At 46.5% G+C, this 22,759-nt stretch overlaps 3 protein-coding genes across 4 annotated transcripts; 2 read left to right on the top strand and 1 right to left on the bottom strand.

The window, feature by feature from the left end:
• Nucleotides 1-955: 955 nt before the first annotated feature.
• LOC129187339 (uncharacterized) lies at nt 956-4,289 on the top strand. The gene is made up of 2 exons (XM_054786457.1): nt 956-2,689; nt 3,022-4,289. The coding sequence occupies exons 1-2, from the start codon at nt 956-958 to the stop codon at nt 3,763-3,765; spliced, it is 2,478 nt and encodes an 825-aa protein (XP_054642432.1). The 3' UTR covers nt 3,766-4,289.
• Nucleotides 3,843-22,115, bottom strand: ankrd50l (ankyrin repeat domain 50-like). Of its 2 annotated transcripts, XM_054787678.1 has the most exons (6): nt 22,014-22,115; nt 14,152-14,291; nt 11,657-11,782; nt 10,956-11,510; nt 9,343-9,560; nt 3,843-9,259 (listed from the first exon to the last, which is right to left on the bottom strand). In XM_054787678.1, exons 4-6 carry the CDS (start codon nt 11,363-11,365, stop codon nt 5,871-5,873), a joined length of 4,017 nt encoding a protein of 1,338 aa, XP_054643653.1. In that variant the 5' UTR covers nt 11,366-11,510; nt 11,657-11,782; nt 14,152-14,291; nt 22,014-22,115; the 3' UTR covers nt 3,843-5,870. The 2 variants fall into 2 exon arrangements, with proteins under 2 accessions (XP_054643653.1, XP_054643652.1); XM_054787677.1 differs by lacking the exon at nt 11,657-11,782.
• On the top strand, nt 17,705-20,823 carry hpxa (hemopexin a). The gene is made up of 9 exons (XM_054787679.1): nt 17,705-17,868; nt 18,091-18,176; nt 18,434-18,591; nt 18,814-18,967; nt 19,099-19,311; nt 19,452-19,547; nt 19,797-19,927; nt 19,998-20,145; nt 20,383-20,823. Exons 1-9 carry the CDS (start codon nt 17,807-17,809, stop codon nt 20,610-20,612), a joined length of 1,278 nt encoding a protein of 425 aa, XP_054643654.1. The 5' UTR covers nt 17,705-17,806; the 3' UTR covers nt 20,613-20,823.
• Nucleotides 22,116-22,759: the final 644 nt, after the last annotated feature.

Raw genomic sequence — 22,759 nt, 5'->3', positions numbered from 1 at the left:
TTTGGTTTCATTATTTTTTTTTTAATTGTATACTGTACAAGTGTACATACTGTGTGTATACATCACACACACATACTGTATATTTGGCCCATATATTTACTATATGTATATATATATAAGTAAAATGTAGGGAAAACAAAGAGAAACATGTTGCATTGTGTCTCTAATAAGTTTATTTTTTTGTTATTAACAGGGTTAAGCCTTATTGAATACAATTTCAAAAACAAAATGATGTCAAGCTTCCATTAGCCGTCTCTGACGTCAGCTCGGTGTGAGAAACATTTGTTTCCTGTCTTTACTTATTATTTTACTTTCACATGCTCTGCTTCATTACTAAGGACAACTTTGAACAGTGTGTAGGAATAAAAGTGAGCCTTTATTTGTGTCAACACATTAAAAATCCATTTCTTTTGCTGCCTACACTCTGCCCGCGGCTCTTAAATGCAAATGACTTTGCTGCAGAAAACTTGAAACTGCAACAGTATCCCTCTGCAACAGCAGCTTGGTAGCTTAGCAACCGCGTGGCTAACAAACTTGAAGATAAATAAATAATGGCCTCATGCCTGATGCTGTTGAACATTTGCATTAATAAACACATACAAATGATAAATAGTGCATCATTACCTCTGCCAAGCATTGAATTGATGTTACTTGTTAGTTAGGATTACACAAAAAACTACTCAACCAAAGTCCACAAAACCTTGTGGAGTGGCGGCACTGCATCTTTTGGTGACAATCTGGATAAAGGTGTGGCTACAAGAAGGTATATTCCTATTTTGACATTTTGAGTCACCTGGAACCTCCTCCATAGCAGAATGCAAATGGCAAGAATGATCCCAGAAAGTCATCTTAATCATATCATAATCTCTTCAGTTTTTGATTGTTGTTTGTATGCATTCATCTTCCCTTCCGCCATCTTTGTTGTTTCCAGAAAGTCACTGTTAGATAATCCATCATGATTCCAGGAAGTCGTTTGCCGAGCAACCCCGCCTCTCCTGTTGCAGCCCACGGCCCTGCCCACCAGCCCCAGCTCCCGACAAGCTGGGCGACATGGGCACAATATGATCTTGCCCAGGCCGAGGCGGAGCTTCATCGTCTGCAGGAGCGCCACGCCACCGAGACGGACTCTGTGAAACGGGGGGTAGAGCGCGCCATCCTGGGAGCTCGCAGAGAGGAGCGCCGCCTGCTGGAGCGGGTAGAGCAGGACCATCGTGATACTCAGCAGCACCTGGAGCAGGTCCAGAGGGAGAATGTAGCAGCAGCCAGAGTCAGCCAGTCCCTGCTGGACCAAAGACTCAGAAAATTGGTTATCCTTCAGCAGCGAATTCAGGAAGCATCTCCAAACCAGAATCTCTTGCTGAAGGAGGTTGCGGAGTTCCTCCAACCCTGGGAAGTTTCTGTTTCCTTGAAGAAAGTGACCTTCAAGCCCAGCTCCCAACCAAACGCTGTCACCTTTGGAGACATCAGAGTGCAGGACCAGAATATATCTCTGCATGCCGGAGCATGTGGTCCGCACGGGCAGCTGTGTGCTCTCCATTCTCAGGAGATGCCGTCTGCTGAGACGAGTCACCAAATTCTCAGAGAAGATAGATGCCCAGAGGAACAGGGATGGACATCCACAAAAGACTCAACGGTCAAAAAAATTAGCTTGTCTTACTCGTGTGACCCAGAAGCAGAAGAGGAGCCAATGACTTCCTTGACCCATAAATGGCCTCCAAAGTTGGAACCGTCGTCTAGATTAAAATCCCCCGAATCATCATGTGGGGAAAATATTCCAACTGTCCTTAAGACTGATAGCAGAGAATATGATTGGTCAATAAGCAGCAATAGCGAACTCCTCGCTCCCAGGAACAAGAGGACACCACCTGCTGTCTCCTCACCTGAGGGGAGTCGGGTACATGTTGGTCCTCCTCATGCTGTAAATTTAGATAACCAGGGTGCGGCCAATGGAAAGCCCAATCCAGGCAGTGGATTTCGGAGGGCTGGAAAGAGATCTCTGTCATCTCCTAGGAGGAGGCAGAGGGAGCCTGCAGCCAGCCACAGCTGCCTGGACCTCACCACTCGAGGACGTCCTCACTCATGCCTCAGCCAGTCCTCGGATGAGCACTCCCTCGGGACACTCTGCGATTCCGGTCGAGCACCTTCACCAGCGGACAGCCTGGACTCCAGCTACACCTTTGTGGTCGGCCCTTCTCGTGACTACGGTGTGAACAGAAGCTCTCTGAGCTACAACGGGCGCCTGTCGAAGTCTGCTGTGGACTTGACTCACAGGACACGCCCCCTGATCAGCGCTGGGCCGAATGAACGTGTGGGAGCTTGGACAGTCAATTGCAGCAACTTCAGCTCATCTTCGCCGCCTCCCAGTGGGGAACTGGGGGTGTTTGACAGGGGACAGGCGGTGTCATATCAGGTCCCAACTAGCGACTCGACTCAGCCGCTAGTCGGCAGGTCTCTCTCTCTGTCTGTCTTAGATGTATCCTTGCATGAGCCCAAAAGAGGCCGAGGTCTAGCTCTGGCAGGAGTGCAGGAGGAAGGAGAATCTTCTTGGTTCACACCAAGGGAAGGCCTTCCAATCCACCAGTTTGGGAAGCAAGGGTCAGGTCGGGCGGACCTCACCCTGCCGAGTGGTATCTACTGCACACCACATGGGCAGCTCTTCATCGTGGACTGTGGGAATGCTCGTGTTCAGGTTTGTGGAATGTAGCAGCCAGGAAACAGGAACCTCTAAAGTCCAACACGATGGTCAACTTCTGATTTCAAACAAATAATTTGTGTTTGTGTTCATATGTCCTGTGACTGACTAGACACCAGTCCACAGTTGCGAAAAGAAAAAAAGAGCTGACACATGCTGACTTTCAGGTGGAATGCGTGGACGGTTTGAACAAGGACATTTTGTGCAATGTATTTCTACTGAAAATGTTACTACAATTCTGAAGTGTTGCACTTTAGAGGTTTCTGTGTATTTGTGATCAAGCAAAGGCAGTTATGTGTGCTTAAACTGATTTTAAACTCTTGGCCTAGGTCACAGACCCTCGGGGCAATGTCCTCCAGCAAATCACATCCCCGAACTCTGAGGGCTTGGCCAGGCGATGCAGGAATTTCTTTGACATAGCAGTCAACAGCAAGGGCCTAATCGCACTGAGCTGTGCAGCGGAGCGATCTCTACTGGTGTTCAACCGACACGGCCGACTCCTTCAGACCTTCGGAGGGTCAGGTTTGGGCTCTGCAAAAGATGAGCTGGAGGCTCCCAGGGGTGTGACGGTGACACAGTTGGACGAGTTCTTGGTAGCTGATATCCGTAAAGGTACCCTCATCGCCTTAAAGCTGGACTATAAGACTGGTTCACGTTTAGAGCGCACCATCGTGACTGGATTCCACCGGCCTTACTTGGTGGCAGCTTGCGTGAGCTCAGGAATGGTCGCCGTGTCTGAGAGAGGCACAGAAACAGGCCGTGTGCCCTGCATCAAAGTCCTGGAGCCAGGCTGGAGCACAGTACGAGTTCTGGGGGTGTGCTCGGCCATGGGGCCTGTCCTGCACTGCCCCTGGGGTGTCTGTATCGACTCTAAGGGCAGCGTGCTGGTGGCCGACTGGGGGGAAACCCACAGGGTCCTGGTGTACCCGACATACGGAGCGGGGTGGACGTTAGTGACCCAGGGTTTAAGTAGTCCACGTGGGATTACACTGCTGCCAGAGGGCCATCTCGCTGTGTGTGACAGCATGAACCACTGTGTGAAGGTCTACCAGTACATGGCCAATCAACACTAAAGAAATATCAGAGTCGAGGCATCCCCTATGACACCATGACGATGCTATTTAATCACTGAAATACACGTTTGATTGATTTACATTTAATCCCACCTGCTTTTTTTATTGATTTAAGTTGACCAAAATAACATTTTCAAGTTTAGACCTGTGTGTTTCTGAGCGTCTGTGCCTTTTAAGGCGGTAAGCTTGACCGTACATCGGGGTGTCCACACTTGTTCCATCGAGGGTCGCATACAGAAAGATTAAAAGCATGTGGTGGCCACTTTGATACGTTTTGTACAATAAAGATGCTAAAACTAATCCAGTGTATTTCAATATATGCTTATGCATAATGAATTCATTTTATTTTTACAATATGCCAAGGACCAATAAAAAAATCGAGCTGCGGGACAAAAATGGCCAACAGGTGGCACTTTGGACACCCCTGCCATACATGAAGCTGATTACAAATATTCATCAATGACTTGCATTAAAAAAAATAACTACAAAGTAGAATATCAGTCACCACAACCCCAATGCCATTTTTGAAATGTATGAGTGTTCCTGCTGTGGCTTGAATTAAAACTATCAAAATCCAAGCAATTTGCTACGTTTTTCTTTGTTAAACTCAGGTTTGCATGTGGTTTGAGTTTAAATTGGGCCCGTTTTCAGAAATGGTTCAGATGGTGTTTAGGCTGTGCTACTGGTCTGGTTCACATGTGGTTGAGGTGTTCGCATATGGTTTGGTTCTTGAAATTCCGGTTCTGGCTTAGAATTGTTCCTGACTCAGATGTGATTTTAGCGTGGTTCAGATCAGATAAGTGGAGGCAGTTTCATTTTTGCTTTATGTTGCGGGGCTCAATGTGTGCCTGATGAAAGTGATCTTGCTGCTTAGTTCTGGTTGCTAGGTGACCCACACGCGCTGAATGATGCTTCCTGTTTCCTGTCAACTATCCTGTTTCCTCATTGTTCTCCAGCATGCTTCATGTTTCCTCAGCAGATGTTTCCTTCTCCCCTTTTGCATCTTTTTAAAATCTTTACATGTTTCCTTACGTCTTGAAATGTCTTACTTTCGCGCCGTCAGTGTTTATTATTAACACTCCATCTGTTTTACTCCTTCACACTTTTTTTGCTTTGTATCTTTTAGGGTTCCTTACATGTTTTTCATGTTTTTTTCTTTACACCCTTTAGGAGTCTTTTTATCCGTCTGATGTCGATGTTTTTCTTTGTTCATTGGTGAGTTGGTGCTTTAATTTTTAATGATAATGAGTTGTTTCTATGACAACATTCCCACCTGATGTGGGCGCTGTTTGACAGTGGAGGAGTGATGCAAAAACAAGGACAGGAAGGAGCATTTTAAACTAATGTTGCCTGCTCACAGCCAACAACTAACTACACGTCTGAGCACCTCTTCACAGATATTTACTGTAAAACACAAATGTCCAAAGTGCAACATAGCTCACTTTTTTATTGGCCCTGGGCGTACACAAAAAAAAATGAAATCATTATTAATGAGATATACTATATTAGATGTAACACTAATTTGCTTTATCACCTATAGCACTAAGTTAATATGTTTTTTCCTGACAGCTTAGCATATATTGACCTACACTGACAACAAAAGGTATCAAAGTGTGTACATATGCATCATCTCATTTAATCATGTGTTGGCTTTTAATTTGCTGCGGTGCATAGTTTGTCACGTAGTCAAACAAGGTGGTGAAAATATTACAAACAGTATGATACAATACACAAAAAGGCAACATGAACATCAGTGTTATGTGTTCCCTGACATGTTGTTATGATTACGATAGCTAATAACATCATTATTCAGAGTTACTGGCTCAGTCTCAAATCCATTCAAATAAATTAGAATAACACAAAAAAAGACAAAACAGAACTAGCCTGATGACAAAGTAAGGCCTTTGTGTGTGTGTGTGTGTGTGTGTGTGTGTGGGGGTGTGTGAGCGCTGCTCAACAAACATTTTTGCCCCAAATAATAATAAAATAAGTCATTATTGTTAATCAACCAAAAGCCTTTACATGAATTATTACAATATCTTGACTGGTCATGTAGTTTATTTTCTGTATTAGCATTAGGTAGTCCGACCCTGTCTTGGGGGTGCTCACAGGGGGGTTTCTCTCTTGTACAAAGCTGCGCTGGTGGGACCCTCAAACTGCAGCTTGATGGCCTGTTTGAGGTTCAGCTGGGGGTCTGAGGTTTTCATTGAGACCACGTCCCTTGGCGAGGCACTAGAGGGTGACACTGGGCTAAAGCTAAAGTGAGCGGGCGACAGGCTGTTGCGTTTGGGTGGAGGATCCCAAGCCTCCCTTTGGTGTGGACCCTGGATCTTGGATGGGAATCCAGCAGGGGCACCATTTACAGTTTTAGCACCAGTCGTTCGGCTTAGGTTCTGCTGGTTCATTTTGTCCTGATAGTCCAGTCCATATGATGAGTCCTTTGGAGGCCACTCACAATTGTGGACCATGGCGGTCACAATGCAGAGGGTCGGTGGGGGGCTACTTTTGGGAGGCCTCCGATTACTGCCCGCGCCTGAGCCCCCCGGTGGGGGGAGTGTGGAGGGGCGGCTGCGGCTGCGGGGCAGCGAATGCTGCTGGATCTGCTGGATAAAGCTGAGACTGTCGGCCGGGACCGTTTGCGTGGTGGCCATGGAGCATCCGGTGGATGACGTCTGGGAGCTGTGGGTGGAGTGGAAGCGTTCTGCAGTGGAGCCTAGAGAAGACGAGGACGACGAGTTCACAGCTTCACCTCCATTACGGCCTGAAATGTTTGAGGAGGATATCTTGTTGGCTTTGGCATTAGAGACAATGCAAGCTCGGGGCAGCACACCTGGGCATGGTTTGGCTCCAAAGCGCTCTAAGAGGCAGACCACATGCGCATGTCCATGCTTCCTTGCCACTTTCATGGGAGTGCGACCATATTGGTCCACATGGTTGGGGTTCGCACCTCGCTCCAGGAACACTGAGACGACATTCGTCTGTCCTTCCTGGGCTGCGATACTCAGAGCTGTCGCTCCCTGGTGGCAAGCGAGGTCTATGTTGATGCCGCTCGCTGCCAGAAGATGGCGCCCGATATCCAGGCGTCCTGTCCAGGCCACAGAATGCAACGGTGGCCTCCCCTCTGCATCTTGTGCATTGGGGTTGGCCCCGTGCTTCAGGAGCAAGTCCACCATGTCCACACTTCCCTGCCAGGCGGCCACGTGCAAGGCTGTACGGCCCTCTGAGTCTCGGGATTCCATGGGCACCCCCCCTTTCTCTATGAGCAGAGTAGCCATGTCAAGCCGACCTTCCAAAACCAGAAGGTACAGCAGAGGTCGTCCTTCTGCGTCACGGACATCAGTGTCAGCTCCTCGTCGCATTAGCAGCTCAGCCACCTCAGCGTGACCTTCCAGGAGGGTGGCGCTCAAGGCAGAATGTCCATCGTAGGCCCTGTGGTCAATGGGCGAGCGTCTGTCCAGCAACAATCTGACTGCACTCAGGTGTCCTTCCTGAGCCGCCAGGATAAGCGGCGTGCGGCCTTCGATGTCCATCTCGCCGACTCGCGCCATGCTGCCTTGCTGAGTTAGCACAGCGCACACAGCTCTATGGCCTTCGCAGGCTGCAGCGTGTAGTGGCGTCCATCCCAGGTCGTCCTTGTGGTTTTCATCAAGGCCTCGGTCGAGGAGGGCTCGTACAACCTCTGTGTTTCCTTGCGCCGCTGCCAGGCTGAGCGCCGTCCTGCCTTCGTAATCGATGGCATCCACAGCTGCACCCCAAAAAAGGAGCCGAGACACCGTCTTCATGTGTCCCATTGCTGCAGCTGCCAGCAGTGGGGTCACAGCCGCCGCCACAGGGGCAGCACCATCAGGGCCTGCAGTCTCATCAACGTCTGCGCCAGTGTCCAGCAGGAGCTCTACGATGTCCTCATGGCCCTCATAGGCCGCAAGGAGCAATGGAGTCATTCCATCGTGGTCTCTGTGTCCGGGTTGGGCTCCACGTTCCAGTAAGAGACTTGCTACCTGACAGTAACCTTTGACCCCTGCTGCTGTCGGGACACAGAGGGCAGCGACTGACAGAGCAGTGCGCCCATCTCCGTCAGGCAAGTCGACTTCTGCGTTGTGGTCCAGCAACACCTCCACCGCCTCATGATGTCCCATGTAGGCGGCTGCAATCATGGGAGTGCGACCTTTGCGGTCAGCCTTATCCACCTGTGCCCCGTAGTCTAGCAGGATGAGAACTGTCTCTTCGTGTCCCCCCCAGGCCGCAGCCCTGAGTGCGGTGCGGCCCTCTGCATCACAGCCATCCACTTCTGCGCCCGCATCTAGCAGAAGCCTGATGGCTTCGCTGTGTCCCCCCCAGGCCGCCGACCGCAGTGCTGTCCAGCCGTCATTGTCTACATGCTCCATCATTTTCATAACGGTCCCCTTATCCCGGGCTCGTGCCCAATCCAGCAGTACATGCAGTACGCTAATGTGACCCTGCCTGGCGGCCAACGTCAGCGCTGTTTGACCCTGGTAGTCGCTGATGAGAGGATCGGCTCCACGCGTCAGCAGAAACTGGACTACATTTGCGGAACCCTCGAGGGCCGCGGTGGCAAGCAAGGTCTGTCCATCTGTAGAACTGAGCCGGTTCACAGACGGCCAACAGTTTGTTTCTTCACGAGCACAATGCACTCCCAGGCTATAGTCTGCATTAGGTAGATCAGCTGCAGAAAGCAGTCCACTCCTCTTCAAAAGCTGAAAGACTCTCTGCTGGGTCAGAACTGGTGCTTGAGTTAGTGACGTGGCGAGGGTGCCGCTGCTGTTCAAAGCAGGCACGCCAGCCCAGATCATCCACAGTGCCAGAAGGGAGGGGTCATCCTTATGGTGACCAGAGCAAATTAAATGTGTCCCGAGCTGGATGGTTTCCTCCAAGTCCAGCAGGGGTCCCCGCAGTGTCAGAACCATGGCAAGCATGCTGTGACCCTCGGCCCGGCTGCACAGGTACTTTTGAGTGCAGTACTTGACATCCGTCAGCCACTCTGCAAAGCTGCCATGAAAAAGTAATTTGCTGCCCTCGGGACCGTCGACGAGGAGAGGGGAGAGGGTTCCTAGTTTGTTCTGGAAGTCCTGGACACTGAGCAAGTTGTTGTGGGTCCACAGTGCCATGAACAGCTGCTGAGGCGTGAGGGGTGTGGGGGCGGCCAGGATGACATTGAGGAGGGGCTTGACGTAGCCAAAGAGCCCCCGGGGGAATAGTCTTTGGCACAGCCACAGGTAGAGGCCATTCAGAGTTCCCGGAATGTCCCGGATCTCGCGGAGACCTATGACGGCTGCGGCCACCCCATCCAGTACCCGCTCCAGGAACAGGAAGCAGCCGCCGCTTTTGATGTGAAGCAGATTCAACATGTCCGCCGTGTCCGGGGTCAGCTGACGTCGCAGCGCCCCTTCATTGTCCAAGCGGCACAGGATGTACTGCTGCACATCGTGGACTGGGTCGGGCCTCCGCAGATCATCAAGGCACAGTTTACGAAAACCTGCCAGACAAAAATAGACAACCCAGATCTTTGAAACCCTGGCACGACTTTCACAAGAAGCAAGGACGACCGAGTCTTCCTACTTGAAAACATCTTGCACATGGTCTTGTTGTGGCGCCGCACTGAGCAGACCAGAAGAAGCCAGCTGGGCAGGAGGTGCTGATGGGCCGCCAGGAGCTCTGGGATGGAGCGGCTCCTCCCGCCTGCTTGACTTCCCTGGTAGCCCACATCCATGGAGTCCACCAGCAGCATCAGCGTCTGCGCAGGTGGGGGAAGGGCCAGCAGGGGGTCCAAGACTGCTCTGTGGACACAAAACCGGAGTGGGTGAGCAAAATTTTTTTTTTTTTTTAAACCTACTGACAAACCTGAGAGGTGCTACAGTTAGCCACAAGTACATCACATGGACAAAAGTATTGGGACATCTCCAGGGAGTGAAGCATGAAGAAAACGTGAAGAGAGATTGGCATTTATCTGTCAGCCAGTTGACCAAGTTCTCGTCCACAGCTGTCAAACCACGAGCCCCATTGGGATGACTATAAATGGGGCAGGGTGTTATCACATGGTCCCAATACTTTTGTCCACATTGCATTGGAAAGAGCACAATCAGCACACACACACACACGCACACACCTTTGCAACGGTGACTCAACCCACTGGAACTCCTGAAATGTACTGCCCTGCCCTCGTCTCACACACACTTCTTACATTTTGACTTTCTTTTTGCTTAAAGAGCCGCTCCCGCCAGCAGCCGTTCATTACGTATCAGGACAATAATCCAAAACACACCAGCAGGTCCACCTCTGAATGGCTGAAGAAAAACCAAAATGAAGACATTGGAGTGGCCCAGTCAAAGTCCTGACCTGAAACTTGTTTCGTTACGTACGCGGTGCATTTGACAAGACAGAGCTGTTAACTGCTCATGTTGCGTCGGTCACTGCCGGTGACTTGGCAGGTGATATAAAGTCAGTTGCTCGTAGTACTGAACAAAGTTATTAGGTTTAGGTTTAGCAAACCCTTTTTCACACCACTCTTATGTATATATACTGTGTGTGTATCTATACATATATATATGTAGTGTATATATATATATATATATACAGTATGTATTATGTGTGATCAGGTGATAAACAGCCTATTTCAGTTTAATTGTTGTTTTCAATAAATTACTTTTCCAAAATGCTTTTTGTCTCACTCCCCCTTCTTGCTTTTGCATATTGTAGCTCTACTTAAAACCTCATTAAGATCCAAATGTGCAAAATGCTAATACTAGCAATTTTTCAACTAATCTTAAGGTTTTGATCAGATGTGTATCTTTGACTTGCTTTTTTTGGCGTTACGCTTTTAAAAATGAAGAGCTCTCCTGTCACGTAGAGAATCTTTGACTTGCGTTTTTGCAGTCATTTGTTAAAAACAACAGTGGTCCAGCGTGTCCAGTGTGTGCCGCTAGGTCAAGAGGTCACAGGTTCAGCAACCTCAGGCCTCCTCAGGCTCATGTGGAAGTCAACAACATGACGGTGTGATGACACACACACACACACAAGTCACCTGAGTGCAAGTCATTCGACCTGATGCACCAAACTCAAAGCAGGTAGCTTTCCTGGCTACGCCTGAATGCAGCACGTTGGTGGCCCTAATCAAGTGGCTACTAAGCTAGCTCAGATGTGCTGCTAGTGAACAATGATGTCATCACACCAACCTCTTAAAGGTGTCGTCGGGGGCTTTCTGACAGCTGAGGGGGTCCAGCGAGGATGCCGCAACAGGCTCTTCGAGATGACTGCAATATTCTGGCGGGAGCAGCGATGACGCCCTCAGCTGGTCCACCAGGCCGAGTACGAAGCGCCACACCGTCATGCTCCCTTGTGCCTCCCGCTGGCAGAAGTGCCAGGCCAGGCATCGCGGCGCCAGCCCGGCCACATGTCCGGCCTCGGAGGTGGGCCACACCGCCTCGGTGCACAGGGCGGTCTTGCCGGCGCCGGGGCCCCCCATCACCAGCAATCCCGGAGGCTGACCCGGCACGGAGCGGGCATCCAGACAGCGCCGCAGCTTGTCCAGGGCCCATTCCCGGCAGTAGAAGCGGCGACCCCGGAGCAGGCTGGAGCTACTCATTGACCTTTTACCTCAGGGCCTGTGGCCACAAGTCCCATGATCCTCTGGCCTGCAGCTTCCTGCTTGGGTCAGCTGGTTCACACCTGCGAGGCTCAACAGGAGGTCGGCCTTTGATGCTCCATGCTGTGGGGTCATGGGCAAGGGTCTGCGGGAGAGGGGGAGGGGCAAGTGAAGACAGGAAATGGCCGCACGTTAGTTTCTGTTGAAGACCTTCACCGTCAACCTCAAACTGCACCTTTAAGTGCTGCTTCAGCGCTGACACACTCTAGCTCCACCCCCCCAAACACACACCTTCCTCCACTCTGGTTTTTCTGGTTCCCTCTGCTGGCTCCACCCCCCACCTACACTTGTCAGGACATGTTGCCGAGAGGCGCCGTACGTCCACGACGTGGTGCATCCCTCAGAGTGAAGGGTCACCTGCAGGGCACATGCTAACACATTTTGAGCCTTTTTATGAAGCTAACTCATCCAAACTCTTAAAAGCAGGACATTGTGTGCTGGGCATGTCTCCTTGATGACAATAAGGCCTGGTGGGAGCCCCACAGTGTCACCTCGTTGAAAGTGAATATGCTGCACCTCTTCATGGAATGTCAGAGACCTCTGTGACTAAGTGGCTAATGGCTTGCATGCTAATGAGTGCACACGCACACACAAGATGAAGACGTGTGTGTGGCTTTGCCGTAGGATGGAGAAAAGTGACACCAGGGGGACAAGTTGTTGACATTCTTGTCATTTCTGATGTTGACGTCCTGTCGGATCACGTCTAACAGCTCGCTGGACTTTTTAGCAAGATGCTCATCAGGTCACTTCCTACATGCTGACACCATGTGACCAGCTCACCTGTCTCACAATGTGGCAGTGTCTGCGTCACTGTGTACCACCAGTCCCACTATTCGGCATATCTCTATCGCTATATGGCGGCCTGTCTCACTATATAGCAGTGGTTCTCAATTATTTCCTGTGACTAATGTTTTTGGTAGTAGGTCCTTAAAAACAGTAGAGTGGACCTGTATACAGAGGGTCTTAGATGAGCATTTTTTGCGACTGGTGCTTAAAAACAGCATAGCTCTCTTGCCATAAAGAGGATCTTTGGCTAGCGTTTTTGGTAAAAGGCCTTAAAGTGCTCATGACACCAAAACACGTGTTAGTCTTATTATTTCCGCTGTGAAAAATAACATTGAAAGGCATATTCCCCGTGTTAGATGTGTACTCGAATAGTGGAATATTTACAATTTAAAAATAAATTCGGCAGTTCTTCCGGGTCTGGAGGAGGCAGCGCAAGGGACGTCCACACCAGATGATCACTCCACTGCTTTCCCAACTGCTATGGTCCAGTTCTGGATGAACTGCTGTTGTTTGATATATATTTTATGAATGATTACAAATTTTAATCAGATTAATCAGAGTTTTTAAACGAATTAATCATGATTAATCACCATTAGTAACTATGTCTGAAATACGCCCATTTTTACTGTATTTAATTAACAGAAAGATAAATGACAGGACAGGATTGTATATATTTATATGTATTAATAGCTCCAAATGAACTGAATGTGTCAATCAAGCTAAAAGGTAGCACACAAGTCTAAAAATGTATTTGTCTAACACCAGTCTCTCTAATAGTAGCAGAACACTTGAATCACACTTTAAACCTTGTTATAAGGTGATAAGAATATGTGCCTATGACGACGGATCCGTCTGCTGTCATAACAGAGAGACATGCTTGTTCTGGTGCGCATACGTTAATTACACTAAAAAATGTAACGTAATTCATGAAATAAATTAGTTGTCGCCGTTAACGTGTTATTTTTGACAGCCCTAATTTTTTTTAGATTATGCCCGCTCATTGTGTTGAAGGCTTTTGCTGGAACACTCGAGGCGAGCAAGCTCGTTCGCATTTCTAAATGACACCATTCGCTTCATCAGATCGGCAAACTTCGGGGACAAATGTTACTTTAAAAGACATTCAACCGTGGAGAAGCTTGCCAACGTGGCAGTAAGTCACTCTACATTTCTCCTGCTAATATGCTCCACAGTAGCCAGCCTGGTGCTTATGGTGGCTAATGCAGTGCTGCTTCCTAGCTGACGCGCTAGCTTGTGTTGTAGTGTGTTGACGCTTTTTACTGCCAGTAAAACTAATCATACGCCTCACAACACAATATTACGGTCGTGATTGTTATTATTGTTGTGAATATGTCACCTTCTTTGCATGTTTTCATGGTTGTGCTTGTTTTGCACCTGGTTGCTGGTGTCTCCTGTAAGTGTGTAGACCTAAACTGCTATCTTGCAGTCAGTTTTACTAGATCTATTCTACCAATGTTAGAATAATACTATGGGGTTTAATTCCAGACGCCCTGTGCTAGATCAAGATGTGCACATTTATTAGTTTTATTACTACGAAAAGTAAAACATTGACGTGTTTTTTATGATTGTGACTTGAAGAGGCGAAAATAAAGATGAGATAGCAGAATGTTGGTTTTTCATGCAGTTCCATAATAATTGTAAAAGCTGGATATCGTCTAAACATCTATTTATTTAGATATTCTCCTAAGAAAAGACACAAACAGACTGACTGTTTTAAAGATTCATCTTTCAGCTTTGTTAACATTTAGGCTTGCAAAAGTGAACATTCGTGCTGGATCTGTGCACACCGTCTCAGTATTTGGCAGCGCCTGCTTCACTGGTGACACCGCTTGTCTCACTACTCTCCACGGCGAGACGCATTTATCAGTACCGTAAAAAGTACAATTAATGACTTTTAAATGTGTGTTTTTGGGTTTTTTTACCTGAGTGGGAGTCCTCATCAGCTACGCTCGTCCTCAGCATCCTCGTCGTCACAGGAGCGCAAAAGTCTCGTCACTCGTATGAAAGACACACTCAAGCAAATGCGAGCGTGATCACGTGACTTTAAAAAAAGATATTTCTCCTGTACATAAAAATGTTAAATGTTGACTCACTCTTTCTCCACATTGTGACTTATTTTATTTTCTATTATTTTATTTCCTTTTTTTTAAAATAAACTTTTCCTGTCTGTCTGATGACGTCATCACAGATTTATAACGTCTTCCTTTTAGGACGTGTCTTTTCTGGACTGGACCAGGACAACTTTGGCGTCACCTGGTGGTCAAACGGAGTAAGTGACACACCGTGCCAGCAGGTGAACTTTGACCCTAGCTTGTTGTTGCAGCTTCCTTTGGAAGGACAGCGCCCTCTTTCGTCTTGATGAGAAAATGCTGTCCCTCCAACATGTCTTCTGCTGCTACGGTAGCTGCTATTATGTATTAGATATTACAATTAGGTAACGCTTACGCATCACGGCAAGCCACGGCTCTGTTATGACGTCAAACGGCGGCAGTGTAGCGGCCCCACAGAGTCACACAGTGTCTGACTCTCTTTTATAACTTTATTCTGACCTGAACACATCAACAGCAGTGCAATTCCAACACAGCATATGTTTCTCCGGCTCCAAACAAAAACGTCTCCACTGCATTCGTCATTGCAACGACACTTCCTCATTGTCACGAGACAGACCGTGAGATGCATTCAGGGACACTCCGAACATCACAACAACTAACAACAACAATAGAGACTACGCGTAGATGGGTGGTCTACATGAAGAGAAATGCAATGAAAGTCAATAAGTGGATATTCTAATCACTCACTTGGTAACTCTTAATGCGGAAGTACAATTTGCTGCATTTAAGAGTGCTCGAAATCGCATAAAATTCACTCAAAACTTGTGAATTCAACTTAAATGACGTAGTGTCTTTGAACACAACTCCTCATTGTTCATAATAACACAGTTAAAGTTTGATTCAAATATTCTGCTATTAAAGAAAGCAGTTTTAGGTAAATAGAGTGTGCCATCTCTTAACTCGTCTCCTAACACGATTAATTAATTTGAAAACCGTGATTAATCTGATTAAAAAATGTAATCATTTGACAGCCCTATTATTTATATACACTACCAGTCAAAAGTTTTTTCCTGCCATTATTGTAGCAACAAATGACTTTCTCCAGTACAGTTCTATTCAACTGGTGTTCACGAGGGTATTGTACCACAGTGCGTTCTGAACACTGGTTTTATGCAGACAGAGGAAGTAGTAAGTACTCCAGAACTTGGAACACCTGGAGGAATTAGTTGCAGCAACTGCCTAGGCTTGATCAACCTCCATTTCTGCAGAACAGCTTTAAATTGCTGACCCATTTGGTGGGTCATTATTACTACTAGTAGTATTTGTTTTTATTTTAATTATTACTATTATTATTGTTGTCATTATTGTTACAAACATATTTAGTTTGTATCGTCAGAATTATTAGTGTCATTATTGTTATTACTAGTGTGACTATTATCATTTTTATGATTCTCATTATTATTATTATTATTATTATTATTATTATTATTATTATCAACCAATAACCAGCTACCCATTTATATCACTGAACAAGTTATCCACAAGCATTAAACATGAATTATCTGTGTCTAGTAAACAATGAAGGCAGGCGTCTACGACGTAACCTCATTCAAACTGCAGTGTGTTTGCACTTGATGAAAGGCAGTGAGAGCATTAAGAGTCGTCGTGGCAATCGAGCAAACAACCCCACGACCTCAGCGTCTTTGTTCAAAGTCGCACTGGCGTGAACTCCTACAACCCGCAAAGACACCACAGACGAGTCGCTGTGGTGAGTTCAAGGGCCAGATGCTTTGTGCAGCTGAAATGTGAGCTTTTTGTTTTCATATTTATAGTTTATACAGAGTAATCATGAGGGTAAAAATACCTCTAGGGGCCTTTGGTGTTTTAAGAACTAGTGTTTTGATTGGAAGCAGTGGTAATGTATTTATTGATCTTTTACATTTTTTTTAACTTGTTTTTTCTGTCAATGCTTTTAATGTATTTTATCTAATGGTCGAGTGGATTTTATGTACAGCAGGGGTCGCCAACCCGTCGATCGTGAGCTGCTATTCGATCTTTCAGACTGCCGGTCGATGGAGAGAACATTTTGAAAAAAATGTTTTATCATCTCAGTGCCCTCACCTCCCAGAGAGCGACAAATAGGCCTGCCAACTCCGCCTTCAGAGGTGAGCTCACGTACTTAAGGTCCATGTGGTCAGCGTTAGAGATCCACCGGTGTTGTCTAGGCTGTTGGAATACCATTATTAGTTAGTTTTAATTATTTTCTATACAAAATGCATACTGTACATGTTGAGGAGAAAATTCCACCCGAGAGCTTGGTCACGTGGCATCTTTGCCCCCATGTCCCCCCCAGTAAAGTCAATTAGCTCAACCGGTGGCAAATGTTGACTGTCCCCTCAACTGATCCAGAATTTAGGACATGTGAAGCATCCAATAATAGTCTGAGGTTAATGTCCACTGTGCAGACATTATACAACAATGTCATGCAGCTTGTGTTTGACCCTGCTAGCTCGTTTGGTTAGTGACCTCTCACTGTGGACCTTTGGAGTTACAGGTTGTTCCTAAAGTCTGGAAACAGCCCAAAACTCACACATGCAATTTTAGTAGCAAGATATGCAATTATACAAACATATATATACAGTACAAGTATCTAATAAATATCTAATTGTATTTTATATGTACAATATAAATACTGATTTTCCTTCATTTGGTGTATCAATTTAAGCATATTCTTATTACTATAAGTATACTTAAAAAAATAATTTAATGTAACAATTCATATATTTTGAAATGATGTATATTCTTAATTTCATTCATTCATTTTCTGTCGCAATTGTCCAGCTGACTTGGGCGAGAGGCGGGGTGCACCCTGAACTAGTCACCACTATCATTCATTGATAATGTGCAATGTATGTATATTATGTTTATTTTATACAAGTGTGTACAATAAAACAATAAAAAAACGAATTACATTTGTTTAATTTATATACAGTATATACTGTATATTTAATTATAAATAAATAATACAAATGTATGCTTTCTTCTCTTTCATGTAATGAATTGTATTTTTTGTACTATTATGTGCAATACTTTGCATGTGTAACGTTTAAATGTTAATTATTATTATTTTATTTATTAATAAAGTGCTATTTATTAATTGAACCTGTTTTTTTATAATGTATGTATTTTATGTGTCCAGACTTCAGCTACAACCTTTACCTGCCAATCAGTCAAGGAAGTAGTTTTATTAGATGTATATCATAATGTAACATCATCACATGTGGATGTGGAATTATCTGAAAGGTGTTCAAATTCCAAGTACTTCAGTGTGAGCGTGTGCATGCGCGTGGGTGTGTGGTGGTGTGTGTATTGATCGTTCCAGTTCCGTGAGTTCACATCAGTCCAAGATGCTAGACCCTAACAGCATGTCTGGCTCCACCCCCTGCTGGCGTACTCACGTCCTCGCCGCCTTATAAACAACTGATGCGCCCAGCAACAAGTCACCTTTGGTCCGATCCTGCTCGCCATGAACCTGCTCGTCAACTTCCTGTGTGTGTGTCTGGCCTTAGCGCTGGCACATGCCGACCAGTGAGTTTGTCTTTTCTGCTATCCCTTCGAGACATGTCCTCACTTTAAAGAGAGCCGTGATGTGATTTATAGTGTCTTTGCAAGTCAGAAAGACTTTCTAGTCCTATAAATTCTGCCTAGCAACAAGTGTTTCAGATGTAAATGCCACAATATGTCCCAAAGAAGCTTCTAGACAAATATGACATGTCTTAACGATGTAAGACATTTTTTTTTCTTTTACAGTCATGAAGAGCTTCCAGACCGCTGCCACGGCCTGGAGATGGATGCTGCGGCAGTGAACGAGGACGGCATACCCTACTTTTTCAAAGGTGGGACACGCATTGGTCGCCTTCAGTTCAACTGCAGGTGTTCCACAGGGCGTTGCATTTCGGTATCTGGGCCTTCAGTGGGGCGACAATCGCTTAATACCGCCACTATCACATCACAATAAAAACTGAAATCTGATTGGACAAAAAACAAACGCACGCGGAGACATGATGTAAAAAGAAACAAGAGAAAAAGAAGATTTCTGGGGAAAAAAAAAGAATAAAAACACGTGTATCGCACGCACGCCACTTCTTTCCAGGTCACTTCTTGTTCAAGGGATTCGATGGCAAGGCAGAGATGTCCAACGAGACCTTCGCCGAGTTGGACGATGATCACCACGTGGGACATGTGGACGCCGCTTTCCGCATGCACTACGAGGACAGCCCCACCGATCACGACCGCATGTTCTTCTTCTTGGTAGTGTCTCCTTCCTCAAGTTCAGTCTTTGGTGGTGAGCGAGTTGACGCAAGACCGCAAAGCTAAAACTGTTACACGGGACCAAGGTGCTCCAGAAACCAACCTGAAGTTGACTTGAACTTAGTTTCAAGATTAAAGCATTTGGTGCAGTTAGTGTGCAGGTGTCCTCTGCTGGACAAATGTTGGACTGCAGCCTTTAAAACTTCTTTTTCATTCATCCAGGACAATAAAGTCTTCAGCTACCACGAGCATAAGCTGGAGGACGGATATCCCAAGGACATCTCTGAAGTGTTCCCAGGAATCCCTGATCACCTGGAAGCTGCCGTCCAGTGCCCAAAGCCAGAGTGCGACGAAGACTCTGTCATCTTCTTCAAGGGTATGTTTTCATTTGTCCAACAGCCTTAAAAGGTCTCAAAAAGATGCTCCATGCTTAGCGCCTTACGTCCCAAAAAGTTGATGGACATTGGAAAGACTAGAAAGAGCTTCCAGCACTCTTTTTCTCCGCAGGACATGACATCTACCACTACCATGTGAAGAGCAAGGCTGTGGATAAGAAAGAGTTCAAGTCCATGCCCAACTGCACATCTGCTTTCCGCTATATGGGACACTACTACTGTTTCCATGGACACATGTTCTCCAAGTTTGATCAAACGACCGGCGAGATCCAGGGAAAATACCCGAAGGAGGCAAGCGAATTCTTTGCAAAGTGCCCTAAGTACGGTAAGTAAGAAATAAAAATATCTTTGAATGTCAACGAGATATATCAGTCTAACCGTAGCAGACTTCTCTGGTCTCCTCTGGATGGTCTATGCTCTCAAAGACATGCTTAGCAATTAGCATAACGCTGCTGTGGGTCGCAGGTGAGGACAGCGACCACGTGGAGCGAGAACGTTGCAGTCGTGTTCACCTGGACGCCATCACTTCCGACGACGCCGGGGACTTTTACGCCTTCAGAGGTGAGCTCACGTACTTAAGGTCCATGTGGTCAGCGTTAGAGATCCACCGGAGTCGTCTCATATTGCTATGGACGACAATGTAGGAGCCAGGATGCGATTCGGTGACTCGAGAGGGGCCGAGTCAAAGGGGAACTATCTTTGTGTGTCCAATACTGTCTCTTTGGAACTTAGTGATCTGGTCCTCAGTGGGACCTGAGTTCCTCAAAACTCTCCAGAAGCATCGTGGCTAAGTCGGTGTTTCTTGGTCAGGTAATTATTTCCTCCACAAATACGCGGGCAATCACACGCTGACGGCCGATACAATAGAGCACGCCTTCAAGGAAGTTCACAACGACGTGGACGCCGTTTTCTCCTACCACAATCACCTCTACATGATAAAGGTCAGCCACATGACCTGTCCATTAGCTGCTCTACTTTCTGGTCTTTTCCGTGACGTTTTTCTCCTTGCAGGGTGACCAAGTGTTTGCTTACAAAGTCAGCGATCCTCACACCCTCATGGAGGGTTTCCCCAAACCCATAAAGGAGGAGCTGGGCCTGGACGGCCCCATTGATGCCGCCTTTGTCTGCGAGGACCATCACATTGCTCACCTCATCAAAGGTCAGGTCCACTCCACAGAAGGTCCATCCTTCTGTCCACTGCTGCATTCTGGTCTATAGTCTCTTGTGTAGTCTTCTTCTGTTGCTTGTTTCATCTCCTGAATGTCTCTGGTCTACTACAGACCTGATGCTAGACTCCTACAGAACAATTAGTGGTTTCTTACGGGGATCCCGTCAGGTGTTCCGTGTCATAGTTCTTCCTGAATCTGGTCCACAAAGTTGCGGTCTTGCCTTACAGGTCAACACATTTACGACGTGGAGCTGGACGCTTCTCCTCGCGTTCCTACCAACGAGCGTTCCCTTGCGTTATTCAAGAAGGTGGAAGGCGCCATGTGCGGCCCCAAAGGCGTCAACGTGATCGTAGGGAACCACTTCTACCACTTTGACAGCATCATGCTGTTTGTGGCAGCCAAGTCCCTGCCAGAGCAGCACACGGTGTCCATAGAGCTGTTTGAATGCGACCACTGAGCCCCCTAGCGGGAATGCCACCTTCATCATGATGCGGGACAGCTTAGACCACCAGGAACCAGCTTTGGACTAACACTTGTAGACATACATGAACCTCAGACTCCTCGGTGTCTGGATCTTGTCAGCTCGTACTAGTATTAGTTACAACAACTAGCTAACTAGTGTCTGACTTTGTACCCTTTGCTATTGTCAATAAATATGAGCAAGGTCACTCCGCCTCCTCCTTTTCATCTATTATCAATTTATTTATTTATCTATAAATCTATATTTATCTTTATAGCATCCATATCTATCTACAGCAGTGGTTCCCAAACATTTTACACTTGCGTATGACATTTGACCTGGAGCCATGCACCCCTTCTCCGGCACACTTCAAAACATAAACCTTTTTATCATAATTAACTTGAAATATTGAACATAATTACTTCATTCATTTTATAGTAATTCCAGGTCCAAAATGTGTATTTTGCATGCTCACATGAGCACAGATAAATAGATAAGTAATCATCCTACATATCTTTTATTCCAGTCTGATGCTGGAATAAATTCATATTCATATTCCGTATGAATAGGTTGAAATTGAACTTCACTTTTTTTGTCCACTCACGATGGTTATGGTTTCAGTCTGCATATTCATTGAATATCAAATTGAAGGGGAAAGTTAAACAATCATAATAAAACAGTATCCAAAGTACAAAAATACATACAACCAACAATAAAGCCTAATTTTCGGGACAATCCCCACTGACAGTGTCAAGTTTTCACCGCTGCACAGTCATGTGGCTATATATTGTCTATCCACATCTATACCCGTCTATTGTCTATATCGATACCGTCATCACCAGGCTCTGGTATCTGTGTACATCCGTGTGCATTGAAAATGCCATTGCCCATACCGTAACCCGACCGTCACCATGGGCCACTCGATCTGCAACGCAGGTGTATTTTATTGATGGCATTTTCAATGCACAGAGATACCATGACAAGATCTCGAGGCCTATTGTTGTGCCATTCATCCTCAACCACACATGTTGCAGCATGATAATGCACAGTCCCATGTTGCAAGGATCTGTCCACAATTCTGAAAACTGAAAACGTCCCAGTTCTTATATATTTTAAATGTACCGGAAGGCATCTTCGAGTAAACGAGTTGCATTTGAGTATCTCATTAGGTCGAGTGTCCTGGTTTTCAGGAATCAAAGTATGGTCACTACACAGACTTAAACATATTTGTGTACAATATTTGAGAGAGACAGGTCTTTTGTGCAATAAAAAAGTTGCGTTTACATTTTTGTTGCGTAAATATAGATTTACTATCATCTACGTCCATGACGATATATCTAGCTAGCTAGCTAGCTAGCTATCTGCTAACCAAAAAGAAACGAATAAAAAAAAATTAACCTTCTACCGGGTCTCCGCCAGAGGGCGCCACAGCTCCACTCTGTAGTGTTTCGCATCGGCGTGACATCGCCACTTCCAATCTGCTGACGCTGCAATTCAACTAAGACTAAAGACGAACGGAAACACAACCGGTTTGCATGCCTTCATGCCTCTTTTCACGCGCGATGATGACGCCAAGTTGCACTTCAGCACCACTCCTGGTGACAACATGCTCGTCAAACGCGCACACACGCACGAGGGTTGCGGTGATGCTTAATTAAGTGGAAGAGGTACTTGACAGACATCTGCTCTCAGCCTGTCTTTCAGGCTCACATGACTCGTGTGTGTGTGTGTGTGTGTGTGTGTGCGTGTGTGTGTGTGTGTGTGTGTGTGTAGGTATGGACATTGGCCAAGAGTGTGGCAGGTACACATTGGCTCTGGTGACCAGATGGTAGCGGCCCGCAGCCCCTCTGGACTGGTGACCGCCAAAAACACTCCCTCAGACGTGACCTCAGTGCCCCATCAAACTGACAGCACTCACAGGCGCACGTACACACACACACACACACGCACACACATACGCAGGCAAACAATGGATGGAGATGAAAGAGACTTCTATGACTGACTGGAGCATCTGTAATAGGGACAATCTTTGACGTCACTTACTGTTTAACTGCACTTCACTCACACACACATACTCATATTTGGGTTCACCTCCTATGTGGACGGGACCAAGACCAGGACCAGGAGGTGAAGAACCAACCCTA

The sequence above is a fragment of the Dunckerocampus dactyliophorus genome, chromosome 9, assembly GCF_027744805.1.
Source record: "Dunckerocampus dactyliophorus isolate RoL2022-P2 chromosome 9, RoL_Ddac_1.1, whole genome shotgun sequence".
NCBI lineage: Eukaryota > Metazoa > Chordata > Actinopteri > Syngnathiformes > Syngnathidae > Dunckerocampus > Dunckerocampus dactyliophorus.
The sequence above is the reverse complement of the archived record's forward strand: the minus strand, read 5'-3'. Positions and strand labels throughout refer to the sequence as shown.

Bases quoted from the DNA above. Each gene is read 5' to 3' on its own strand.
- ankrd50l (XM_054787678.1), bottom strand. From the start codon at position 11,365: ATGAGTAGCTCCAGCCTGCTCCGGGGTCGCCGCTTCTACTGCCGGGAA. The intron at 9,561-10,955 runs GTTGGTGTGATG...TTGTGTCCACAG, and splicing joins CCCGACGACACCTTTAAGAG to AGCAGTCTTGGACCCCCTGC. The intron at 9,260-9,342 runs GTAGGAAGACTC...TTTGTCTGGCAG, and splicing joins CATGTGCAAGATGTTTTCAA to GTTTTCGTAAACTGTGCCTT.
- hpxa (XM_054787679.1), top strand. From the start codon at position 17,807: ATGAACCTGCTCGTCAACTTCCTGTGTGTGTGTCTGGCCTTAGCGCTG. The intron at 18,177-18,433 runs GTGGGACACGCA...ACTTCTTTCCAG, and splicing joins CATACCCTACTTTTTCAAAG to GTCACTTCTTGTTCAAGGGA. The intron at 19,928-19,997 runs GTCAGCCACATG...TTCTCCTTGCAG, and splicing joins ATCACCTCTACATGATAAAG to GGTGACCAAGTGTTTGCTTA.
- LOC129187339 (XM_054786457.1), top strand. From the start codon at position 956: ATGATTCCAGGAAGTCGTTTGCCGAGCAACCCCGCCTCTCCTGTTGCA. The intron at 2,690-3,021 runs GTTTGTGGAATG...CTCTTGGCCTAG, and splicing joins GTGGGAATGCTCGTGTTCAG to GTCACAGACCCTCGGGGCAA.